The sequence below is a fragment of the Chrysochloris asiatica genome, unplaced genomic scaffold (assembly GCF_000296735.1).
Source record: "Chrysochloris asiatica unplaced genomic scaffold, ChrAsi1.0 scaffold00024, whole genome shotgun sequence".
NCBI classification, from domain to species: domain Eukaryota; kingdom Metazoa; phylum Chordata; class Mammalia; order Afrosoricida; family Chrysochloridae; genus Chrysochloris; species Chrysochloris asiatica.
In genome coordinates, this window is record NW_006408542.1 from 3617291 (window position 1) to 3638465 (window position 21175).

Genomic DNA, 21175 nt, shown 5'->3' on the forward strand with positions numbered 1-21175 from the left:
TTAGCAGCCCAGCTAGTAATTTACTACACTACCAGGGCTCTTTATAAGAACGAGGCAGAGGGCAATTTGACTACACAGATGAAGGCAATTAGCAAGGAAAATGATGGAGAAAAAGGCCACAAACCAGAAAGTGGAAGCAGCCACCAGAAGCTAGAAATGGTAAGGAAATAGAGTCTTTGCTAAAGCCTCCAGAGAAAGCACCACCCTGTCCAAATCCTGGTTTTAGACCAAACAAAAAACCACCAGCTACCATTAATTCCAACTCATGGTAATCTCATGTGTGTCAGAATAGCACTGTGCTCCACAGAGTTTTCAATGGCTGATTTTTCCCAGTAGATTTTTCCCAAGCCTTTCTTATGAGATGGCTCTGGGTGACTCGAGCCTCCACCCTTTCAGTTAGCAGCCAAGTGTGTTAACCGTTTTACACCAACGAGGAATGCCTGACTTCAGACCTGGTTTCCAGAGAATAAATGTGTGTTATTTTAAGCCACTAAATTTACAGTGGTTTGGTACAGCAATCACAGAAAAATAATACAGGTCTCAATCAAATTATCCCCAAAGTCATGGATCTTTGAGAGGTATTTACTTTGCCTCACAGTTTTACCTATTACAGTTTTAATTGGTTAGCACTTAAGCCAACAGTAGAGCTGCAGGAGGGACCCAGTCACTGGAGAAGGATATCATGTTTGGTAAGGTGGAGTGTCAGAGAAAAAGAGGAAGACCCCCAACAAGATGGATTGGCCAAGTGGCAGTATCGATGGACTCAAGTGTGGCAACAGTAGTGAGGTTGGCCCAGGATCGGGCAGTGTTTTGTTCTGCCGCGCATAAGGTCACTATAGGTCAGTACTAACTTGATGGCACCTAACAACAAAGGGCTACAATATACCTGTAAACTGTGGTCCCTTCATCTGTGACCATTCTGAAAAAACGTAGGATTAGGTCATAATCACAGATATAGAATCATTAACATTCAGTGCTCAGTGGAGCTTTAGAGAGAAAGAATAAACCTCTAAACCGAAATGTTTGCCATACTCTGCTCCTTAACCCTCTTTCCACACTACTTTCTTTCCCTCAGCGGTTCCCTAGATCCAACTACCACCTCTGTGCATGAGTGCAATTCCAGCATTTTCTGCTAGTTCCTATTATCTCACATTTCCTATGGTCTGTTCTATATTTTCTCCAGTTTGTTCTCGCAGCATCTCCATAGTGGGATTCAAAATCTTGCCTCCAACGTGTGTTATGCTTCACCATGTCCTATCACCTTTTATGACATCATTACCTGCCATTCACCCTGAAATGCACCTGTAAGTAATCTTTGTTGTTTACCTTTTCCTTAATCCCTGCATCCAATTAGTCGCCAACTTCTATTAGTTTTACCTACATGATAACTTCTTGGCCTTTCAAATAGAGTCTCTTCCTGGTCTAACCCATTTTAAAATACTGTTCCAAAGTACTGATTAAGTCACTCCCTGCTTTTAAAAAATCTCATTTGTCACGTTTGGAAGTTGCTAGGTCACCAAATTATTCTAAAAATGGATAAATCAAATATTTACCTTATCTTTCCAATTCAGATTGGGAAACTTCTTATAAATAGAAGAATAATCTCTAATAAATGCAAAAGGTTTGATAGAATCAGAAATTTAGTGTTTTGCTACTCCATACGATAAGCACTGGACTGCGAACCACAAAGCCACTCTATGGGATAAAGATGATGCTGTCTGCTCCCATGAAGATGTAAAACCTTGGAAACCCTATACAGGGTTGCTATGAGGTGAAACGACTTGAAGACACTTATCAACAGTAACAATACAATAATGAGTACTGGTGACATAGTAGTTAAACACCCAGGTGCAAACTGAAAGGTTGGTGGTTAAAATCCACCAGCCACTCAGGTGGAGTAAGATGAGGCAGTAGGCTTCAGTAATCATTGTTGGTGTTGTTAAGTGCTGTCGAGTCAGTTCTGACTTACAGCAACCCTGTATAGGGTTTCTGAGGAGCAGGTGATGGGTTTGAACAGCCAACCTCATGGTTCAAACTGACTTTGTGGTCCACTGCATTATCCTGCAGTGCCACATCAGAACTACTCTGTCATGAATAGTCTTGGAAATCCTATAGGGCAGTTCTACCTGTATCCTACAGGAATCGACTTAGCAGCAGTAGGTTTAATGACAAAATGAGTCCAGCCAACATTCAGCATATATAATAAATTAGATGAAAGGAAGTTGCAGAATTGATGAAATCACCTGAACCCACTGATCAATCTTAACACCATTGAAAATGGAACAATCAGACATCATGTCCCTCCTAAAATGACACTTGAAAGTACCCTATCTATCACTTATGGAGTAGTCTTGAAAAAATAAAAGCGAACCAGAATCTAATCAACTTCTAGGTCTAAGTCCCAGTTTATAGGTAACACAAGGAATCAAGGAATCTGTTACAGGATACCAAGGAAATGACAAGAGGAACCAAAGTTTTAAAAACAGGAAAAAATGTAATAATAGAAAAGAGACACATCTTAGACTCCTGTTGACCTGGAGATGAGAGAAATAAGAGGAAGGGCTGGTTGGTCCGAAGTGTGGTGAGTCCTGGGGACACCTGAGCCCATGGACAAGGACATAGCCACGGAGGGCTAGAGCTGAGAGTGAAGCATCCAGCTGATATGAAGTGAGGGGAGATGCACAAGAACACCCAAACTTGCAGATAGTACCCATTTGACCGAGCCTCAATGGCTTGATAATCAGAACTCGACTAGAGGAATTTAAAAAAAACACTATTTTTGATAGAGGAAATTGCTACAATTTGATGAACTTGACCTATACTTTTGTAGTAGCTCAAAATACCAACTGAGAGTGAAGGAGTCTTCATATCAATTATCAATCCTATTCCCTCTGTACACAGGATAGATAGGGACAGGCAACTTGGATATTGGCTACCTAAAATCAGGGGGCGTTAAAGGAATGAAGTGACTGGATTACAAGTTTCCAAGAGGTAATTTAGTTTAAGAGTGTGCATGGGAAGATAAGAGTCCCCACTGAATAGTTTGCATCTTGTCTAGTTGGATCTGAGGAAAAGGGATGGGGATAAGATTCTTATGATTCAATAGTGAGTAACTGTTATCATGACTAACTGTGACTGTCATAATTGTAAAGATAGAAGTTTTGTAGCAAAAACAGGGGAGTAGTTAATCTTACAGTCCAGAAACAGAAGACCCTAGTACTATCAAGGGAGAAGAGCACAAATGGAATGTGGGACCCTATCCAGAGAAGCAGCGACACCAGAGATGGAGGCAGAGATAAGAACATGGAGAGAGAGAGAGAGAAGCTGAGGACTCTAGACTCATGGAAAGAGAGGGACTGGGTGCTGGTGGCCAAGAGGCAGGCTTGCAGAAAGAACCCTTTGGTTGTTTAAATTATTTTATATCCCTGAGTGTTTTTGTGTACATCACCACCCTGCCCCGCCACTCCTCCCCAAAAAAACACACAGAAGGAATGGAAGCAAATACTGTTAAATGATGATACACGGAGGAGATTGTATCATTGCAAGGAAACGATAGTGTAAACGTGATGTTCTCCCAATTTAAACTATCACTCAGTTCACAATAAAAACTTGAAAAAAAAAAAAAAAAAAGAGAGAGACACATCAACCAAATGCAATGTTGGCTCCTGATGTAAACAACCAGTAAAAAGGCATATTTGAAATAGGAAAACTGAATACATTCATTTTATTGAGTGTGGTTTTATTTTTCAAGCTTTATCTGTTAGATATATATTTATACATAGGTATCCATATGCATACATATATATCTTAAATTTTGCTAACCATTTGAAAGTGTCAGAAATCATGACACAGTTTACCCACAATACTTGGCATGAAGGATAAGACATTTTGCTGCATGATCACCCCAAATAAAATTAAGTTATTCTATAATGTCATCTAATGTGAAACTGTATTCGATAGTTCTCAGTTGTGCCAAAAATGTCTTTTGTACCTGTTTTTCCTCCTTTTTTTAATATACAGAACACAACTGAGATTTAAGCACTGCATTTGGTTATTATCTCTCTTTAAAATACTCTTACTTCCTCCCCGGTCCCTCCATGTCACTAACTCTTTTGAGATGCCCAGGTCAATTATCATCTAGAATGAGCTACATTCGGGATTTAGCTAGATTTTCTCTCATGATTAGATTCCAGTTAAGTACTGTAGGCAAGAACAATACAGAGCTGATACTGTGTCATTCTTCTGTATCATGATACGTGGCCCATGATGCTAGCTTGTAACACTTTGAATGGCGTTTGTTTTGATCACCTGTTTTTTGTGGCGACACCAAAATCTTTCCATTGGAAAGGTACATTTTCCCTTTTATAATTATTGTATCACCTATGGGCTTATATTTAATTCCTTATGAAGATTCTATTCCCCAACACCTTTTCATCCAATGGTTTTAGCATCCACTGATAAACGTTGCCTTAATCAATTATTGCATTAAGAGGTAAATTAACACTTTAAAAATAGCTCCAAGTCTTTATAAAAGTATTTTTCCTTTCTGTGATCTTTCTCATTTTCTTCTTAGCCTAAATTTGCCTCATTAAAAAAAAATTATAAAAATCACATGGCAGCATTAGAATGGTAAATTGGGTTGCTATAAAGTTTAAATTACCTCTCAGGGCCTTCCAGGTTGCAGCCCAAATTATTATCTGGCATTCCCAACATCAATTCAGGGCAATAAACCGGTATATCTAATGTTCCTCAAATGTATCATTTTCAGAACTCATTCTCCTTGTCCAGACAGCCAGTGTGGTGTCACTTCTATTCATGCAAATCCCTTGCAAAGTCAGACATCCTACTGAAATGTCTTTTCTAAGCCCTGTGCTAGGGTATCTCAGCAGAAAGTGATCTCAACCCTTCAGACTAATAGTTTCCTTTACTTTACACCTTATAGTGCTGTTATCTTCTCTTCAAAGTGTTTGTTGTTGCTATTGATACAAAAATAAAGATCACTATATAGCAAACATTGTTGTTGTTGTTGTTAAGTGCCGTCGAGTCGATTCCGACCCATAGCGACCCTGTACAGGGCAAACATTAGTGGAGACAAAAAAAACAAAAACCAGTTGCTGTTGAGTGGACTATAACTCTTGGTGATCACATGTGTGTAAAGTCGAACTGTGTTCCATAGGGTTTTTGGTGGTTGATTTTTTTGGGAAGTGGATTGCCAAGCCTTTCTTTAGAAGTACTTCTGCGTTCACATAAACCTCCAAACTTTTAGTTAGCAGCTAAGCAGTTGTACCACCAGGGCCTCCTAGTGGACTGAACATCCAGGTTAACGAAAAAATTGTCATTGTCTTCGAAATTTACCTCCCCAAACATATCATTCCCCTCCCTCATTAGATAAGCACTAGCCTGTACAGGGTCGCTATGGGTCGGCTCCGACTCGAAGGCACTTAACAACAACAACAACAACAGCCTGAATTTAATTTTTCTTATTTCCTTTTTTTTCTTTGTTACTTTACTACATTTATGAAGATTCTTACAATAACTTAGTTTCACATGTTCTGCAATTTTATATAAATGGAATCATTCTGTAGACACGTTTTATAACCTGCTATGTCTAGGTAGCATTATATTCCTGAGAGATATGCCAGGATATTGCACTTAGCTATAATTCATTCATTTTCACTGCTATATAGTATTCCAGTGTGTAACTAATACATTGTACTTATCCATCATATTCTTGATGGGCATTACAGTTGTTTCTTGTCCTTTTGTTTATCCTAAACAGATTCTATGAATGTCCCTGTATGGATCTATATAGAGATAGAATTAATGGCTTTGAGAGTATATACAATGTCAACTTCATTTGTTGTTAAATGCCCTGTAGTCAGTTCCAACTCTTAGCAACACTATTTAGGATTTCTGAGACTATAGCTCTTTACAGGAAAAGACAGCCTTATTTTTCTCCTATGTAACTGACTGTGGATAGGATGGTGAGCAATCCAGTTCTTATCCTACAATGCCACATCTCTTTTACTAAGGAATGTTGGTGTTAAGTGCCATCGAGTCAGTTCCGACTCATAGTAACCCTGTATAGGCTGGTGAGCTTGAACCACCAACCTTGCGGTTCAAGCCGACTTTGCAGTACAGCACATGAACTAACCCACAGCGCCACACCAAGACTCCTTACACAGACAGTCTTATATTTCTGGGCTTAGCACTGTGGTGGTGGTGGTTATGTGCCATGGAGTCGGTTCTGACTCATAGCGACCCTGTACGGGGTTTCTGAGGCTGTAAATCTTTACGGGAGCAGAAAGCCTCATCTTTCTCCCACAGAACAGCTGATAGTTTCGAACTTCTGACCGTGAGGTTCGCAGCCTGATTCATAACCACTACGCTACCAGAGCTCCTAGTGGACACTTATTAGCTGAATGATTCATTAATTGATGTGAGAAAATAATTGGAAGATTTTCTCCATTTCAAAATAAAGAAAGTAGGAAAAAGTCTTTGCTGCAACTGTTGTGAAAAATTAAAAGGAAAAAATGAAAGCATATGGTAATATTTTCTAGCATATTTTAGACAATGAAAACCACTTATCAGAAGCAGGATACTTTTTCAGACGGACCCTAATATGTGTTTAGCTTCTTTTGCTCTGGGCCATTCTTCCACTCACTCAAGATCGTCAGTATTTCAGGTGCCTGAATTCGTCTCTTGGGTTCTTTTGCAAGTAATTTTTTTAGAAGAGTTTTCTGTAATGATAATAAGAATCAATGCTAAGAAAAAAAGGTTTTTTTATTGGAAAAAAATAAAATTCTGAATACTTTTAAATGCTTACTTCCTGGGCATCAAATATATCTGAGAAGATACCGTTCCTTAGGTCCTCAAAAATCTGAAAATAAAAACAGGAAAGAATCAACTTGGGAAGAAAAACAAACATAGAAACATCTCTAAATTGTTGTTTGTTGTTGTTAAGTGCCATAGGAGTTGATTCCGACTCAAGCAAACCTGTATAGGGTTTCCGAGGAGCAGTTGGTGAGCTTGAACTGCCAACCTTGCAGTTCAAAGGGCTTTGCAGTCTGGCACATTAACCCACAGCACGAGGCTAATTCTGGAACTTTGGGAAATTCTCTTAAGAAAAGAAGCAAGACCCTCCCAAAAGCTTTACTCCATTAGCAACATTATAGTCAACTGTACTTGGAGGAGCCAGCTCTCCCCCAGTGATATTTTGTGTGCCTTCCAGTCTGAGGGGCTCATCTTGCGACACTATGTCTGACAATATTCTGGTACTACTGATGTTTCGATAGTCAAGAATCTGATTCTAACTGATAATGACAATGCTATTTATTCATAAGGTTTTAAGTGGTTAAACATTTGGGAGTAGTCTGCCTCTCCTTCCTAGTCTGTTTTAGTCTGGAAGCTCATTTGAAACCTGTTCATCATGGGTGACCCTGCTGGTATTCAAAACAGTAGTGGCATAGCCTCCAGCATCAGATCAATAAACAAGCCACCACAGTATGACAAACTGACAGACAACTCAAAATGAAGAATATATGAAATAGGAATTTAAGAAAATTGGAAATTTTCAAAAATGAAATGGAACGCATAAACATTGATATCTTAGGTGTTAGTGAGCTAAAATGGATTGGTATTGGCCATTTTGAATCTGATAATCACATGATTTACTATGCCAGGAATGACCAATTAAAATGGAATGGTGTCACATTCATCATCAAAAAGAACATTTCAAGTATAACTCTGCGATAGGATAATATCCATATGCTTACAAGGAAGACCAGTTAATACACACCAACCACTAATGTCAGTGATGATGAAATTGAAGAAATTATTCAAACATGCAATCAAAACATATTGATAACTATTGGCAGTTTGAATGCAAAGGTTGCAAACCAAGAGGAAAGATCAGTCATTGGAAAATATGGCCTTGGTGACAGAAACAATGTTGGAGAGGCATGATAAAATTTTGCAAGACCAATGACTTATTTCATTACAAATAACTTTTATAAAATCATAAAAGATAATTATGCTCATGTATCTCACCAGATGAAACGTAGAAATCAAACTGATTACATACATCTATGTGAAGAGATGGTGGAAAACCTCCATATTATCAGACAAAACCAGGTTGAGGAAGAGTGTGGAATTGTTCATATGTAAGTTTAGGCTGAAACTGAAGTAAACTAAAACAAGTCCACAAGAGTCAAAATATGACCTTGAATATATCCCACCTGAATTTAGAGATCACCTCAAGAACAGATTTGATGCATCAGACACTCAAGATCAAAGACCAGAAGAGTTGTGGGATGACATCAAGAAAATCATACAGGAAAAAAAGCAAAAGGTCATTAAGACAAGAAAGGAAGAAAAAACAAAATGGGTATCAGAAGAGACACTTGCTCTCCAACATAAGGATGCTAAAGAAAATGGAAGAAATGATGAAGTCAAAGAGCTAATCAAAATTTCAAAGAGCAGCTCGAGAAGACAAAGACAAATATTATAATGAAATGTGTACAGACCTGGAGTTAGAAAGTCAAAAGGAAATCCACGATCAGCATATCTCAAGCTGAAAGAACTGAAGAAAAATTCAAGCCTCATCTTGCAATACTGAAGGATTCTATGGGTAAAGTATTGAATGATGCAGAAGACATCAAAAGAAGATGAAAGAATACACAGAGTCACTGTACCAAAAAGAAATGTTTGATGTTCACCCATTTCAAGAGGTAACATATAATCAAGAGCCAATGGTACTGAAGGAAGATGTCCAAGGTACACTGGAGGCACTGGCAAAACACAAGACTCCAGGAATTGATGGAATACAAATTAAAATCTTTCATTTCAATAAACTGATGAAGCACTGAAGGCACTCCCTCAACTATGCCAAGAAATTTGGAAGGAAACTACCTGGTCAACTGAATGAAAGAGATCCATACTTGTGCCCATTCCAAAAAGAAGTGACCCAATGGAATGTGAAAATCATCAGATGGTATCATTATGCAAGCAAAATTATGCTTAAGATAATTCAATAATGGCCACAGCAGTACACAGAGAACTGTCAGAGGCTTGAGCCAGATTCATACAAGGACATGGAATGAGGGCGTCAGACAGAGCTTGGCTAAAAACAGAGAATACCAGAAAGATGTTTACTTGTGCTTTATTGACTATGCAAAGGCTTTCAACTGTGTGGATCACGACAAGCTATGGGCAAAACTGCAGAGACTGAGTATTCCGGAACACTTAACTGTGCTCCTGAGGAACCTGTACATAGACCAAGAGGCAGTTGTTCGAACAGAACAAAGGAACACTGAATGGTTTAAAATTAGGAAAGGGCTCCACCACAGCTGTATTCTTTCACTACACTTATTCAATCTATATGCTGAGCAAATAATTCAAGAAGCTGGGTTATATGAAGAAGAACATGGAATCAGGATTGGAGAAAGATTTATTAACAACCTGCAACATGCAGATGATACAATCTTGCTTGCTGGAAGTGATAAGAACTTAAAATACTGATGAAAATCAAAGACCACAGCCTTCACTATGGGTTGCACCTTAATGTAAAGAAAAAAAAATTCTTACCACTGGACCAATAAACAACATCATGATAAATGGAGAAAAGACTGAAGTTGTCAAGGACTTCTTTCTTCTTGGATCCACCATCAATACTCATGGAAGCAGCAGTCAAGAAATCAAATGACGTATTGCATTAGGTAAATGTGCTGTACAAGACCTCTTTAAAGTGTTGAAGAGCAAAGATGTCAGTTTAAGGAGTAAGGTGCACCTGACCCCAGCCATGGTATTTTTAATAGCCTTATATGCATGTAAAAGTTGTACTCTGAATAAGAAAGAACATAGAAAAATTGTTGCATTTGAGGTATGCTGTTAGAGAAGAATGTTACAAGTATCATGGACTGCCAGAAGAACAAACAAACCTGGGTTGGATGAAATACAACCCAAATGCTCCTTAGAAGCTAGGATCTCTCATACTTTGGATATACTATCAAGAGGGTTCAGTAGCTAGAGAAAGACATCATTCTTGGTTAAGTGGAGGCTCATCCAACAAGATGGAATGGCACAGTGGCACCAGCTATGGGCTAAAGCGTAACAACGATTGCGAAGCTGGCACAGGACTGAAGTTGTCAAAGACTTCATTTTGCATCCATCATCAACACTCATGGAGGCAGCAGTCAAGAAATCAAATGACATATTGCATTAGGCAAACCTGTTGCAAAAGAACTCTTTAATGTGTTAAAGAGCAAAGGTATGAGTTTGAGGACAAAGGTGTGACTTACCCAAGTCATGGTATATTCAGTCATCTCAAATACATGTTACAGTTGGACAATGAATAAGGAACACTGCAGAAGAACTGATATATGTGAATTATGGCTTGAGAGAAGAATATTTAAAAGTACCATGGACTGCCAGAAGCAAAAAAAAACAATCTGTGTTGGAAGAAGTACAGCTAGAATGCTCCTTAGAAGCCAGGATGGTGAGACTTTGTCTCTCATACTTCAGACATATTATGAGGAGGGACTAGTCCCGAGAGAAGGATATCATGCTTGGTAAAGTGGAGGGTCAGGGAAAAAGAGGAAGACCCCCAACGAGATAGATTGGCATAGTGGCAGCAGCAGTGGGCTCAAGCATAAAAATGATTGTGAGTTGGTACAGTACCAAGCAGTGTTTTGTTCTGTTGTGCATAAAGTCACTATGAGTCAGAACCAACTAGACAACATACACTATCCCACTTCTTTCTTTTTGAAGCTCTATAGATAAGGAGCTCTGGTAGCGTAGTGGTTACAAATCGGGCTGTGAACCGTAATATCAGCAGTTCGAAACTACCAGCTGTTCCGCAGGAGAAAGATGAGGCTTTCTGCTCCCATAAGTATTTACAGCCTCGGAAACCCTGTATAGGGTCACTATGAGTCAGAACTGACTCCACGGCACATAACAACAACTCTATAGATGCTTTCAGTATTCCTATTTTACAAAGGAGAAGGCTGTTGTCTCCAGGTGATTTCTTTCTCCTAAGCTTCATACTTAGATCACCAGTTTTTTAACACCTTTAGAGGAGAGCCCTGGTGGAGTAATAGTTAAGAGCATGTATGCTACCCTGAAAGGTTGACTGTTCAAACCCATCCAGCAGCTCTGCAGGAGAAAAACCTGGTGACTTACTCCAGTAAAGATTACAACCAAGAAAATCCTATGGGGTAATTTACTCTGTCACACAGAGTCATTATGAGTTGGAATTGACTTGGTGGCATTTAACAACACTGCCATTACTGGTTCTCCACTGCCAACACAAAAAGTCTATATTCTTTTGTCAATTTAGTCCCAGCCTGTCTTTCTAGCCCCATTAACCACCACTTATTTGTACCTACATGCTCCAGCAAAATAACATTGCCTGCTGTTCCAAACTTATCCTGCATGGTCCTGTCCACATGCTTAAATCACCTTCGTCCTGTACTGGAAACCAACTGAACACCAACCAACACTTTACAGCCCTGCTTAAATGCCTCCATGAAAGCAAAATCCCTACAGCTGGAAAGATCTTACTTCTACCTGCTTCCATAACACTTTGTGCCTCCTTCTGAAACATTTCTTATATTTTCTTATGTTCTTCCTATCTAGTAAATAAATACTTAAGAACAACCCTTATCCACTTATGTAATTCTCAGCTTAATGTTTTACACAAAGCAAGCAATCAATGAACATTTACTAACTGACTTGAATAAAAAGAAACAGCTCTAGTTTTATGAGGTATACGTTCCAGACAAGATCAGTTTTTGGGCCTTTAACTAAATGGTTGTAAACTTGAAATAGACACAATCCATTTTTCATTTGCAGTTATCCTCATACAAGGACAATCAATAACTTTTGGCTGCAACACTTTGTAGCTAACGGTCAACAATTTTGATTCCTAAATCTTTTTCCCCCCAACATATTTGTTTTTATTTCTTTTCTATTAATTCGTTCTTTGAGATTATTTACCTTGAATGTTTCCTGAACAGAAATACATATGTGAAGAAGTTCAGCAAGAATCAGCCCCAAAGCAAAGATGTCCACTTCATTTCCATAGTCTAGAAACGACAGCTGAAGAGAACAAAATATAGTGATGTCTATTACTTACCCAATATAAAATATGCAAATACCCAATATAAATATGTATGTGTTCTGAAGGCAAAAAAGGTGATTTTACCAAACTATTGTTAAGTCAACAATGGATGTTTGTTAATGGGAGCAGTGGAATCAGAATGCTCAAGTTCAAAGAACAGCTTTGTCACTACTCAAGTTAACTATAATGTGGGAATAATTGCAACTATAAAATGAAGACCACAATAGTGTTTGCCTTCAAGATTGTTGTGGGGGTTAAAGTGAGATTGTTGTTGTTGTTATTAAGTGCCGTCAAGTCAGTTCCAATTCATAATGGCCCAGTGCAGGGTTTCCAAGGAGCAGCTGGTGAGTTTGAACCTCCGACCTTGTGGTTCAAACCAACCTCGTGGTCCTCCACTGCACCATGAAGACCTTTAAAAATACTGCTTGTTACTGTTGCTGTTAAGTGCCATCGAGTCAGTTCTGACTCATTGCAGCAGAGGTAAAAATTTAACTTGAGTGCTTGTCATGTGGAAAGTGCTTGAAACTATTAGAATTTATTATAATTCTTGACTTAGGAATGCTAGATTGTACATTAAAAACTTTAATACAAAAAAAGACAAATGAAAAGCTTAAACCTTTACTCTTATACATTTACTGAGTTGTTTGACTGTCACTACAATCAATCTTAAAGCATCTTTGTCACTCCAAAAATAAACATGCACTCCTCATTAGCAGTTATTCCTCATTTCTTCCCAACTCTCCTAGCTCTGCCCAGCTACTAAATCTATTTTCCATTTCTATAGATTTTTTTTTTTATTCAGGACATTTCACATAAGTGGAATCATATAATCTGTGGTCTTTTTCACTTAGAATGTTTTCAAGGTTCACTCATGTAGGATGGGTCGCTACTTCATTTCATTTTATGGTCACATAATATTGCATTGTATGGATATCCACATAGTGTTTATTCATTCGTCAGATGGTGGACAACTGGGTTGTATCTACTTTTTGGCTATTATGAATAATACTTCTATGTGCATTTGTGTACAAGTTTTATGTGGACATATGTTCCCATTTCTCTGCGAGTATGCCTAGGGGTAGAATTCCTGGGTCATATGGTAACTCCTTCCTCCTAATTTTGCAAGTCAACGTTATTGCCCATCTTTCAGAACCCAAGTCTGCCTCTGTTGGAATCAAATATTTAACGAAATTAGGTGATTAAGACGTGAAATAGAGTAAAATATCACCAAAGATGCTTCTTCTATAAAAAATACTTGTATGCAAATGTTCATAGATGCTTTATTTATAATATTCTAGAACTAAAAACAAAATCCATCAACAGGAAAATGGAGTGGAAAATTGTGGTCTATTCATACAATGAACTACTGCTCAGCAATAAAAAGGAAAGTCTACTGGTAGATGCAACAACTATAAGTATCCCCACCGACTTTGAGTGAAAGAAATCAAATGCAAAGGAAAACATACTGCAGGATTCCATTTATATGAAGTCTAAGGACAGGAAAAATGAACCTATGGTGTGGGAATTCAGAACCTTGGTTGCTTCCGTGAAGTGAGGAGGAGGGAATGACTAGAAATGGGCCTGAGGGAATTTTCTTGGGAGATGAAAATGTCCTATATCTTCACAGATTTGTACGTTACATAGGTATACACATTGTCAAAATCAAACAATGGACTTGAGATCTATACATTACTGTATATCATGCTTTGCTCAATAAAATGTTTTTAAATTAATAATAATAATAATAACCTCCAAAACAGAAAAACACAATGATGAGTGATGTGTTTTAAAATTCTGTGACAACATTGGACACAGGAGATATTTAATAAAGTTGGGAGTTAAAAGGGAGTCATCAGCCCTCTACTGTGTTCCTTTTTTACACTCTTCACAAAATTTCAATCACGTTTTGTGCCAAGCGGTCCAAGCCATCCCCAAAAGGAAAATGTGGGAGCCTTTTTCATCAGAGACTTTCAAACCATTAGAGAGCTAAGTATATTTCTTCTTGGTAACAAAATTTTATAAGCTACATTATCATTGAACCATCTTTAAAGAGCAATAGGGAAAACTGGATGATAAGCCCAAAAAGATGAAAAATGAATAATCAACAACAATGATCACGCCATTAGAATAGTTAGTTTATACATAAGATACCAAACCACACCCTGCTGTTGAGTCGACCCTGACTCATTGCAACCCTAGGGAACAGAGTAAAACTGCCCCATAGGGTTTCCGAGACTGTAAATCTTTTAAGGAAGCAGACTGCCACATCTTTCTCAACAGAGCAGCTGGTGGGTTCAAACCATCAATCTTTTTCTGCTTCGCAGTCGAGGCTTTAACCACTGTACCACTGGAGCCGCTTATATGTAAGATAAACATTCAGAAAAATCAATAGCACCACTAATAACCAATTAGATACAAAACTCCCATTTTAATAGAAAAGCGTTATACACATTCAGAGAAAAGCCTAAAAAGTATGAACAATCTTCATAAAGAAAACAATTATTTACAAACATCACTGAAGACTATCAAAGCAACCTTGAGCTAGGTTGTGTTGTTGCTCCCAGTTGTTTACTCTCCTCCTGGTGATTATTACAACATGTGTGTACATGTAAACTGTTGTAAACTCTGCCTCTGGCTCAGCTATGCAATTTGCTCTGGGTGATGAAATGTGAATAGAAGTCATGGATACAACTGAGAAGCAGAACCAATAAAGGCCATCATAAGGGTCTACCATTGCTTCCTGCCATGAGGGCAGCAATGACCCAGATATGGTTTTTTCTTGAACCTGGGTCCTGGAATGAAGTGCACACATGAATCTAGCCTGTGGCCAACAGGTAACGTCAGTAAGAATAAACCTGTGCTGTTCTGTAAGCCACTAGGGAATTACGGATCCATGCTATTAGTACCAGAGCACACCCCGCAAAAGCTGATGGGTGGAGGGCTTGATGTGAGAAGCATTCTCAGTTCAAACCCTTAATTCAAGGCAACTGCAGTCAACATCTTAACCCCAGTCACTATGGAACATGATAAGCTGACTCTACAGTTCACTTGGACTAGTAAGAGTACAAGAACAGCTCCGCAGGAGAAAACAGAGACTTTCTACTACTGTAAATAGTTACAGCCTCAGAAAGGGTCGCGATGAGTTGGAAACGACTAGATGGGAGTAGGTTTTTGTTTTGTTTGTTTTTTTTCCCTTTGTTTTTTTTCCCTGAGTGGGGTTTTTTGTTTGTATGTTTTTTAAAAAAAGCTAAAGTGGATAAAGAGAAATACTTTTTTTAAAATTTTTATTAAATATTTTAGAAATCTGGTTTACTTTTGTGCTGTGATTAGTGAATGACTGTAGTCAAGTCAGAATGAATCTTGGATTCATCAATGTGCTCCACAGAATGAGGTCCAGCCCAAACAGTGGCTTCTAAGGAGATCTGTTGGGCCAGTTAGATTTAAGGCAGAGAGTTCATCTCAGAGAGGTTTGTTGATGTAAGTTTTGGGTTTCCAAAGGGGTGTTCTTGATAAAATTTTCTTGAAGGGCATTGAACGATCATGGGAGTTTATTAGGAAGAAGTTTTCAGAAAACTGAAAGCTACTTTGCAGAGAAAAGGGCCAGGATAGTTGCACTGAAGAATTTTTTTCCTCATGAGATGAAGTTGCTCATACTTGGAGGGTAGCATGGCTGCCCTTTGGAGTTGAAAACCTTAACCCCACCCATCCTACAGCCTTGATCTTGCCATTTTAGACTTCGTACTGTTTCTTGAACTCAAAGAACATTTAAAATGAATACTATTTGAATTCCTCAAAGAAGCGTAAGCTGCTGTTTTGTCATGGTATAAATCGAAGCATGCAGCATTTTGGAGGGAAGGGCTGTTGTTAAGTGCCATCATATCAGTTTGAACTTTGTATTAGCTGTTCAGTGCTTATCCTACAGCACCATACCTGTGGAAAGGTTGTTGCTGTTGTTGTTAAGTGCCGTTGAATCGTTTCTGACCCATAGTTACTCTGTATAGTGTTTCCAAGGAGCAGCTTTGGTGTTTGAACTGTTGTCCTTGCGATTCAAACTGACCTTTCTGTCCAGCACGTTATCCTGCAGTGCTACACTAGGACTCTGGGGGCAAGTTAGATAGAAACACTGTCTTCAGAAGTTTACAGAACCAGCTGGAGGGTATAGCAAGAAGCAGTATCTTCACATTTTGATACTTTTGTTTAACAAAAGTTTCCATGAATTTTCACTTTCTTTTATCTTAGCAAGGAAGAATCTAGAATGGAATAATTAGACTATGGGGACAGTTTTTAAGGCAGTATCAAACAGAGCAGCATTGTTCAGTAGAAATACAAGAGGGTTTCAAAAAATTAATGAGAAATACATATTATGAAAAAACTATGCATGGATTTCAATTTTTTTTTGTGTGTGTGTATACTTCAAAATAAAATTAACTTGTTTTAAGATGTCTGAAGAGGATCTAGTTTGAGGCACTAAGAAAGGGATGAATCCATTTGAAAAGAGCCCTTGCTAGAACAACATGAACTCTGCTAAAATGAAAGCAAGAACAAATATAAAATTTATGATGACGCTTGAGCGAAAGAATGGTGAAATCATTAATGCTTTACAAAAAGTTTATGAAGACAATCCCCCAAAGATATCATCAGTTTCAAATGGATAGCTTGTTTTACGAAGGGAGGATATGAGGTTGAAGATGAAGGATTGTCACATCTGTAATTGTAGAAGATGTGTAATTAAAAGAGGAAAGTAGTTAATCTTTCATTTCAGTAACAGGACCCCAAGTCCACCTAGAAGGAAGAGCATGAGTGGAGCATGAGAACCTACCCAGTAAAGCGGTGATAGCAGAGACAGTGGCAGAGGCAATGGCATAGAGAGATAGAGCAGCTGAGGACTCTATGCCCATGGACTGAGAAAGATTGTGTGCCTGAGAGCAGGAGGCTGGCTTGCAAAATGTGCCCTTTGGAAAAATTAATTGAATATATATTTTTTGTTTTGATGTGTACATCCAAAAAAAAAAGTGTCTTGACTTTGAGGGAGTTGTTGTTGAGAAATAGTTTATATATTTAATTTAAATCTTTTTATCCATTTTTCCATGAACTTTATGTAGTAGTCTCTTGAAATGTTAGCTACATGTATAATTTTTATCTAGTAATTACATTTTTTTCCATTGTGAACTGAGTGATAGTTTACATAGGAGAATATCAGCTTTACACCATTGTTTCATTGCAATGATTACCATCTCTTCCATGTGTCATTATTCAACGGTATTTGCTTCCACTCCCTCTCGTTTTTTGTTGCTTTTTTTTTTTTTTTTTTTGGATTAGGGGGGACTTGCCTTTTTGGAATTTACAGTCTCGGCTTTTAGGGAAGGTTTTTACATTTGTCTGTGGATATCCAGGGCTCATGTATGAGATTACTAACAAGCATTACTGAATAATCAGTGAGGGACAGTTTGCTATGTCTACTAGGTGGCTAGAGTCTGATCTCAGAGCTTATGGTTTGGACGGTCAACAATGCTTGGGCCCACAGGGTCTTGACCTCCTGACCGGGTCTACACGGTCTGCATCAGATTCCCCCTTATTTATTGTTTGTTTAAGGGACGCTGCCTGTCTTAGGTGGTCAGTGCGGTTTTTGTTTTTTTTTTGAAGAATGGCTACAAGCATTTTGAAATTGAAGAATAATGTCGGAAGTCATGCTGCCCAAATACTGAAACTTGTTTTATAACGCTATATTATTTAAAATAACAAAGGGAAAAAAATAAATCAAGGACTCTAGAAATAGATCCATTTCTGTGTAAAAATCTAATAGACAATCAAATAGTATTTTAAATCATCAACTATTTAATACATAATGATGGGATAACTTCACATCTTCACATGGGAAGAATAAAGTTATTATCCCTTTCTCATAAAAAATAAGTTCCAGTTAAACTATGTACTAGCAGAAAACACAAAATATTTTTAAATCTTTGGGGAAGAAATGGCCTCTAAAATAAAAACGGAAAACTCCACAGTCATAAAATAAAATATTGATAGATGACAGGTGATGGGGATAAGACTCATGTGGGTCAATAGTGAACGACTGCTATCAGGACTGACTGTGAGTGTTGGAAACGTAAAGGTAGACATTTTGTAACAAAAGGAGGGGAGTGGTTGATCTTGCAGCCCAGGAGCGGAGGTCCCTCAAGGGAGAAGAGAAGAGTGTGGGACCCTACCCAGAGAAGCAGTGATGCCAGGGATGGAGACAGTGAACTATTTCACTAAAAATCAGAAAAATGCAAATAAAAAAAGCTACTCCTCATTCTTAAATTTTGTGTGCTAATGTTCTACTTTGAGGATATGAGAAACAGCATTCTCATGCATTTTGGTGGGAGAGTATATTAAAATCACTTTTCTTGGATGACAGTTTGACAGCTTTTTATAAAGTCTGAAGTGTAACTTCATCTCAAGGAATCTCTATAGATTAATCCCATGGAAATATCTGTTCCTGAGAACCAAAAATAAGAAAGAAGAATGTTCATTACAACATATTCGTGAATGTAAAAAGTTAGAAAACCTAAATAAAAAATTTGTCGATATGGAAGAAGGTAAATAAATTGTATTCTGGGATACAATGTAGTTGTTTAAAAGAATGTACTATTTATACTACCTGTTTGTACTAATTATGGAAAAATTATTCAGTGAAAAAAGTCACAAAATAGCATCACAATGTATTTGTAAAATATGTGTTATTATGTAAAAATATTTGTGTATATGTTTTTGTTTGTATACTTTTACACACTCCCCAGAAAACGACCTAAAAGGGCAAACAAAATGGTAAGAGTAGAAGTAGAGAGGAGAGTTAGGGGAGATTTTCCAATTGTATTCATTATACATCTGTACTGTTCTAATTTTATAAGTACTGTCAATTATTTTTACAATTAAAAACAAACAAACAAATGAAGTTAAAAAAATATAAAGACAGAAAAGGCCATGGTCTGTACCTGTTCTGGGCTCATGTACCGGACCGTTCCCTTGTCAGCTGTTCGCTTTTCATCATTTTCTAAGGCTGTTACAAGTCCAAAGTCTCCAATCTTTATTTGATTTATAGCTACTAAAAATATGTTACCTGGCTAAGGGGGAAAAAAAATGTATTTAACTTACACATACCAACCTAACATACTTTTACAACATATCTAAAGCACATTTAGCAACAACCATTTTTCTGTGACTGTGTAAGTATTTTTCTCATGCCATCTTTCCACATGACCTTACACACCTTACATTTATCCTTACACAGGTAGCCCAAGTCAAAGAATTTTAAATCACAGGTCTTTAAAATATCTGCTGAAGGAAATAAGAAAAATTTCAGCTGACAGCAGAGAAGGCTGGGGGCACAACTACTTTCAAATATCTGAAGAACTGTCCAGCAGGAAGTGGACTGATTTTGTATCAAGCCAAGGAACAGATAGTGAATAAACCAAACTAAACTCAACCCCCTGTCACTAAGTCAATTCTAAGTCACAGAGCCCCTATGTAGGTTTTCTAAGACTGCATGAGCAGACAACCTCATCTTTCTCCCAAAGAGTGGCTGGTGGGTTTGAACCTTGTAGTGAGCAGCCAGATGCTTAACTCCCTGCAAGTTGGCAGCTCAAACCTACCAGGGGCTCCTCGAAAACCTTATACAGGGTTGCTATGAGTCAGAATCAAATCAATGGCACTTAGTAAAAGCCACAACAATCTACTAACAGAGGCCGTGATGGTCCAATGGTAGAATTCTCACTTTCCACACAGGAAACCTGGGTTTGACTTCTAGCCTGCTCTCCTCATGGGCAGCCACCACCTGCATGTCAGTGGAGGCTTGGATGCTGTTGCTATGATGCTGAACAGAGTTCCTGGGTGGCACAAACGGTAAGTGCTCAATGACTAGCTGACAGGTTGTTAATGAGAACCCACTCAGAGGTACCTCAGAAGACAGACCTGGCAATCTGTTCCTGAAAGGTCACAGCCATGAAAAGGCTATGGAGCAGTTCTTCTCGGCACACATGAATCTGAATCAACTCACAGTAGTGAACAAATATCATGTTGAACAGCTTTCAGTGGAACTGCAAGACTAAAATGGAATAGGAAGAAAGGACTGGCTATCTACTTCTGAAAATCAGAAAATGAATACCCCATGGATCTCAACGGTCTGACCCACAACTGGTCATAGGGATTGCATAGGACCAGGCAGCATTTTGTTTCACTGTGCATGGGGTCACCATGGATGGGAGGGGGGAGGGGGAGGCAATGCCAGGGCAGCTAACAACAACATTACATTAATAGTATGGTTCCATGAACAGGAGTTAAATAATTGCCCACCCCAGAAAGCATACAATCTAAGGTTAAACATCCACTTGCTGGGAATGCTGCAAATATGAGTCCAGGACCTTAAAAGGGTGAAGCAGATAACCTTAACCCACCCACTGCTATCAAGTTGATTCCGACTCATAGCAACCCTGTATAGAGTTTCCATGCCTATAAACCTTTATGTGAACAGAAAGCCTACTCTTTCTCCACAAAGTGGCTGGTGCGTTTGAACTGCCAGATTTTCAGGTGCAGTCCTGTGCTTATTCTACAGCACCACCAGGGCTCCTTAAACAAACACAAGCCTTTCATCTTGACTGGAAACTAAGTTAACTGGAAGCTCATCACTAACACCAGGGGATTTTTTCCCCCTGAATTATTTAAGAAAACAAAAATTTTAAAGGATAGCTAAACAAATCAATGTTATCAATGTTGAAAAGACAAGACTTTCACCACAGTGACGATACACACACTGATGCGATAACAATGATGGGAGGGTAAGTAACAAATCTGAGAGGAGAGACCACATACGCCAAGAGAAATCTGCAAGGGCAACTTCCAAGAAGCCAGCCTGAGAAGGTTCATGGAGAAATTGGCAGTTAGATTAGAATTCAGTGATCAGATGGAACCTAAAGTCAATAACATAGATGGAAAGGTGCACATGCATACAAAGTATGTGGCAAGAGGAAATCTCTATACTACCTTAAAGTTGAAGCATGGTGGCTCTGTAGGATAAGC

At 38.3% G+C, this 21175-nt stretch overlaps 1 protein-coding gene across 1 annotated transcript in view; it reads right to left on the bottom strand.

Annotated features, from left to right (window-relative positions):
* Positions 1–6617: 6617 nt before the first annotated feature.
* Positions 6618–21175, bottom strand: part of EIF2AK2 (eukaryotic translation initiation factor 2-alpha kinase 2) — a 65741-nt gene continuing 51183 nt past the window's right edge. Inside the window, exons 12-15 of the mRNA XM_006839451.1 lie at positions 19096–19224; positions 11995–12096; positions 6827–6880; positions 6618–6740 (exon numbers count right to left, since the gene is read on the bottom strand). Coding sequence (XP_006839514.1) covers positions 6618–6740; positions 6827–6880; positions 11995–12096; positions 19096–19224 — 408 coding nt within the window. The remainder of the gene's footprint in view (positions 6741–6826; positions 6881–11994; positions 12097–19095; positions 19225–21175) is intronic.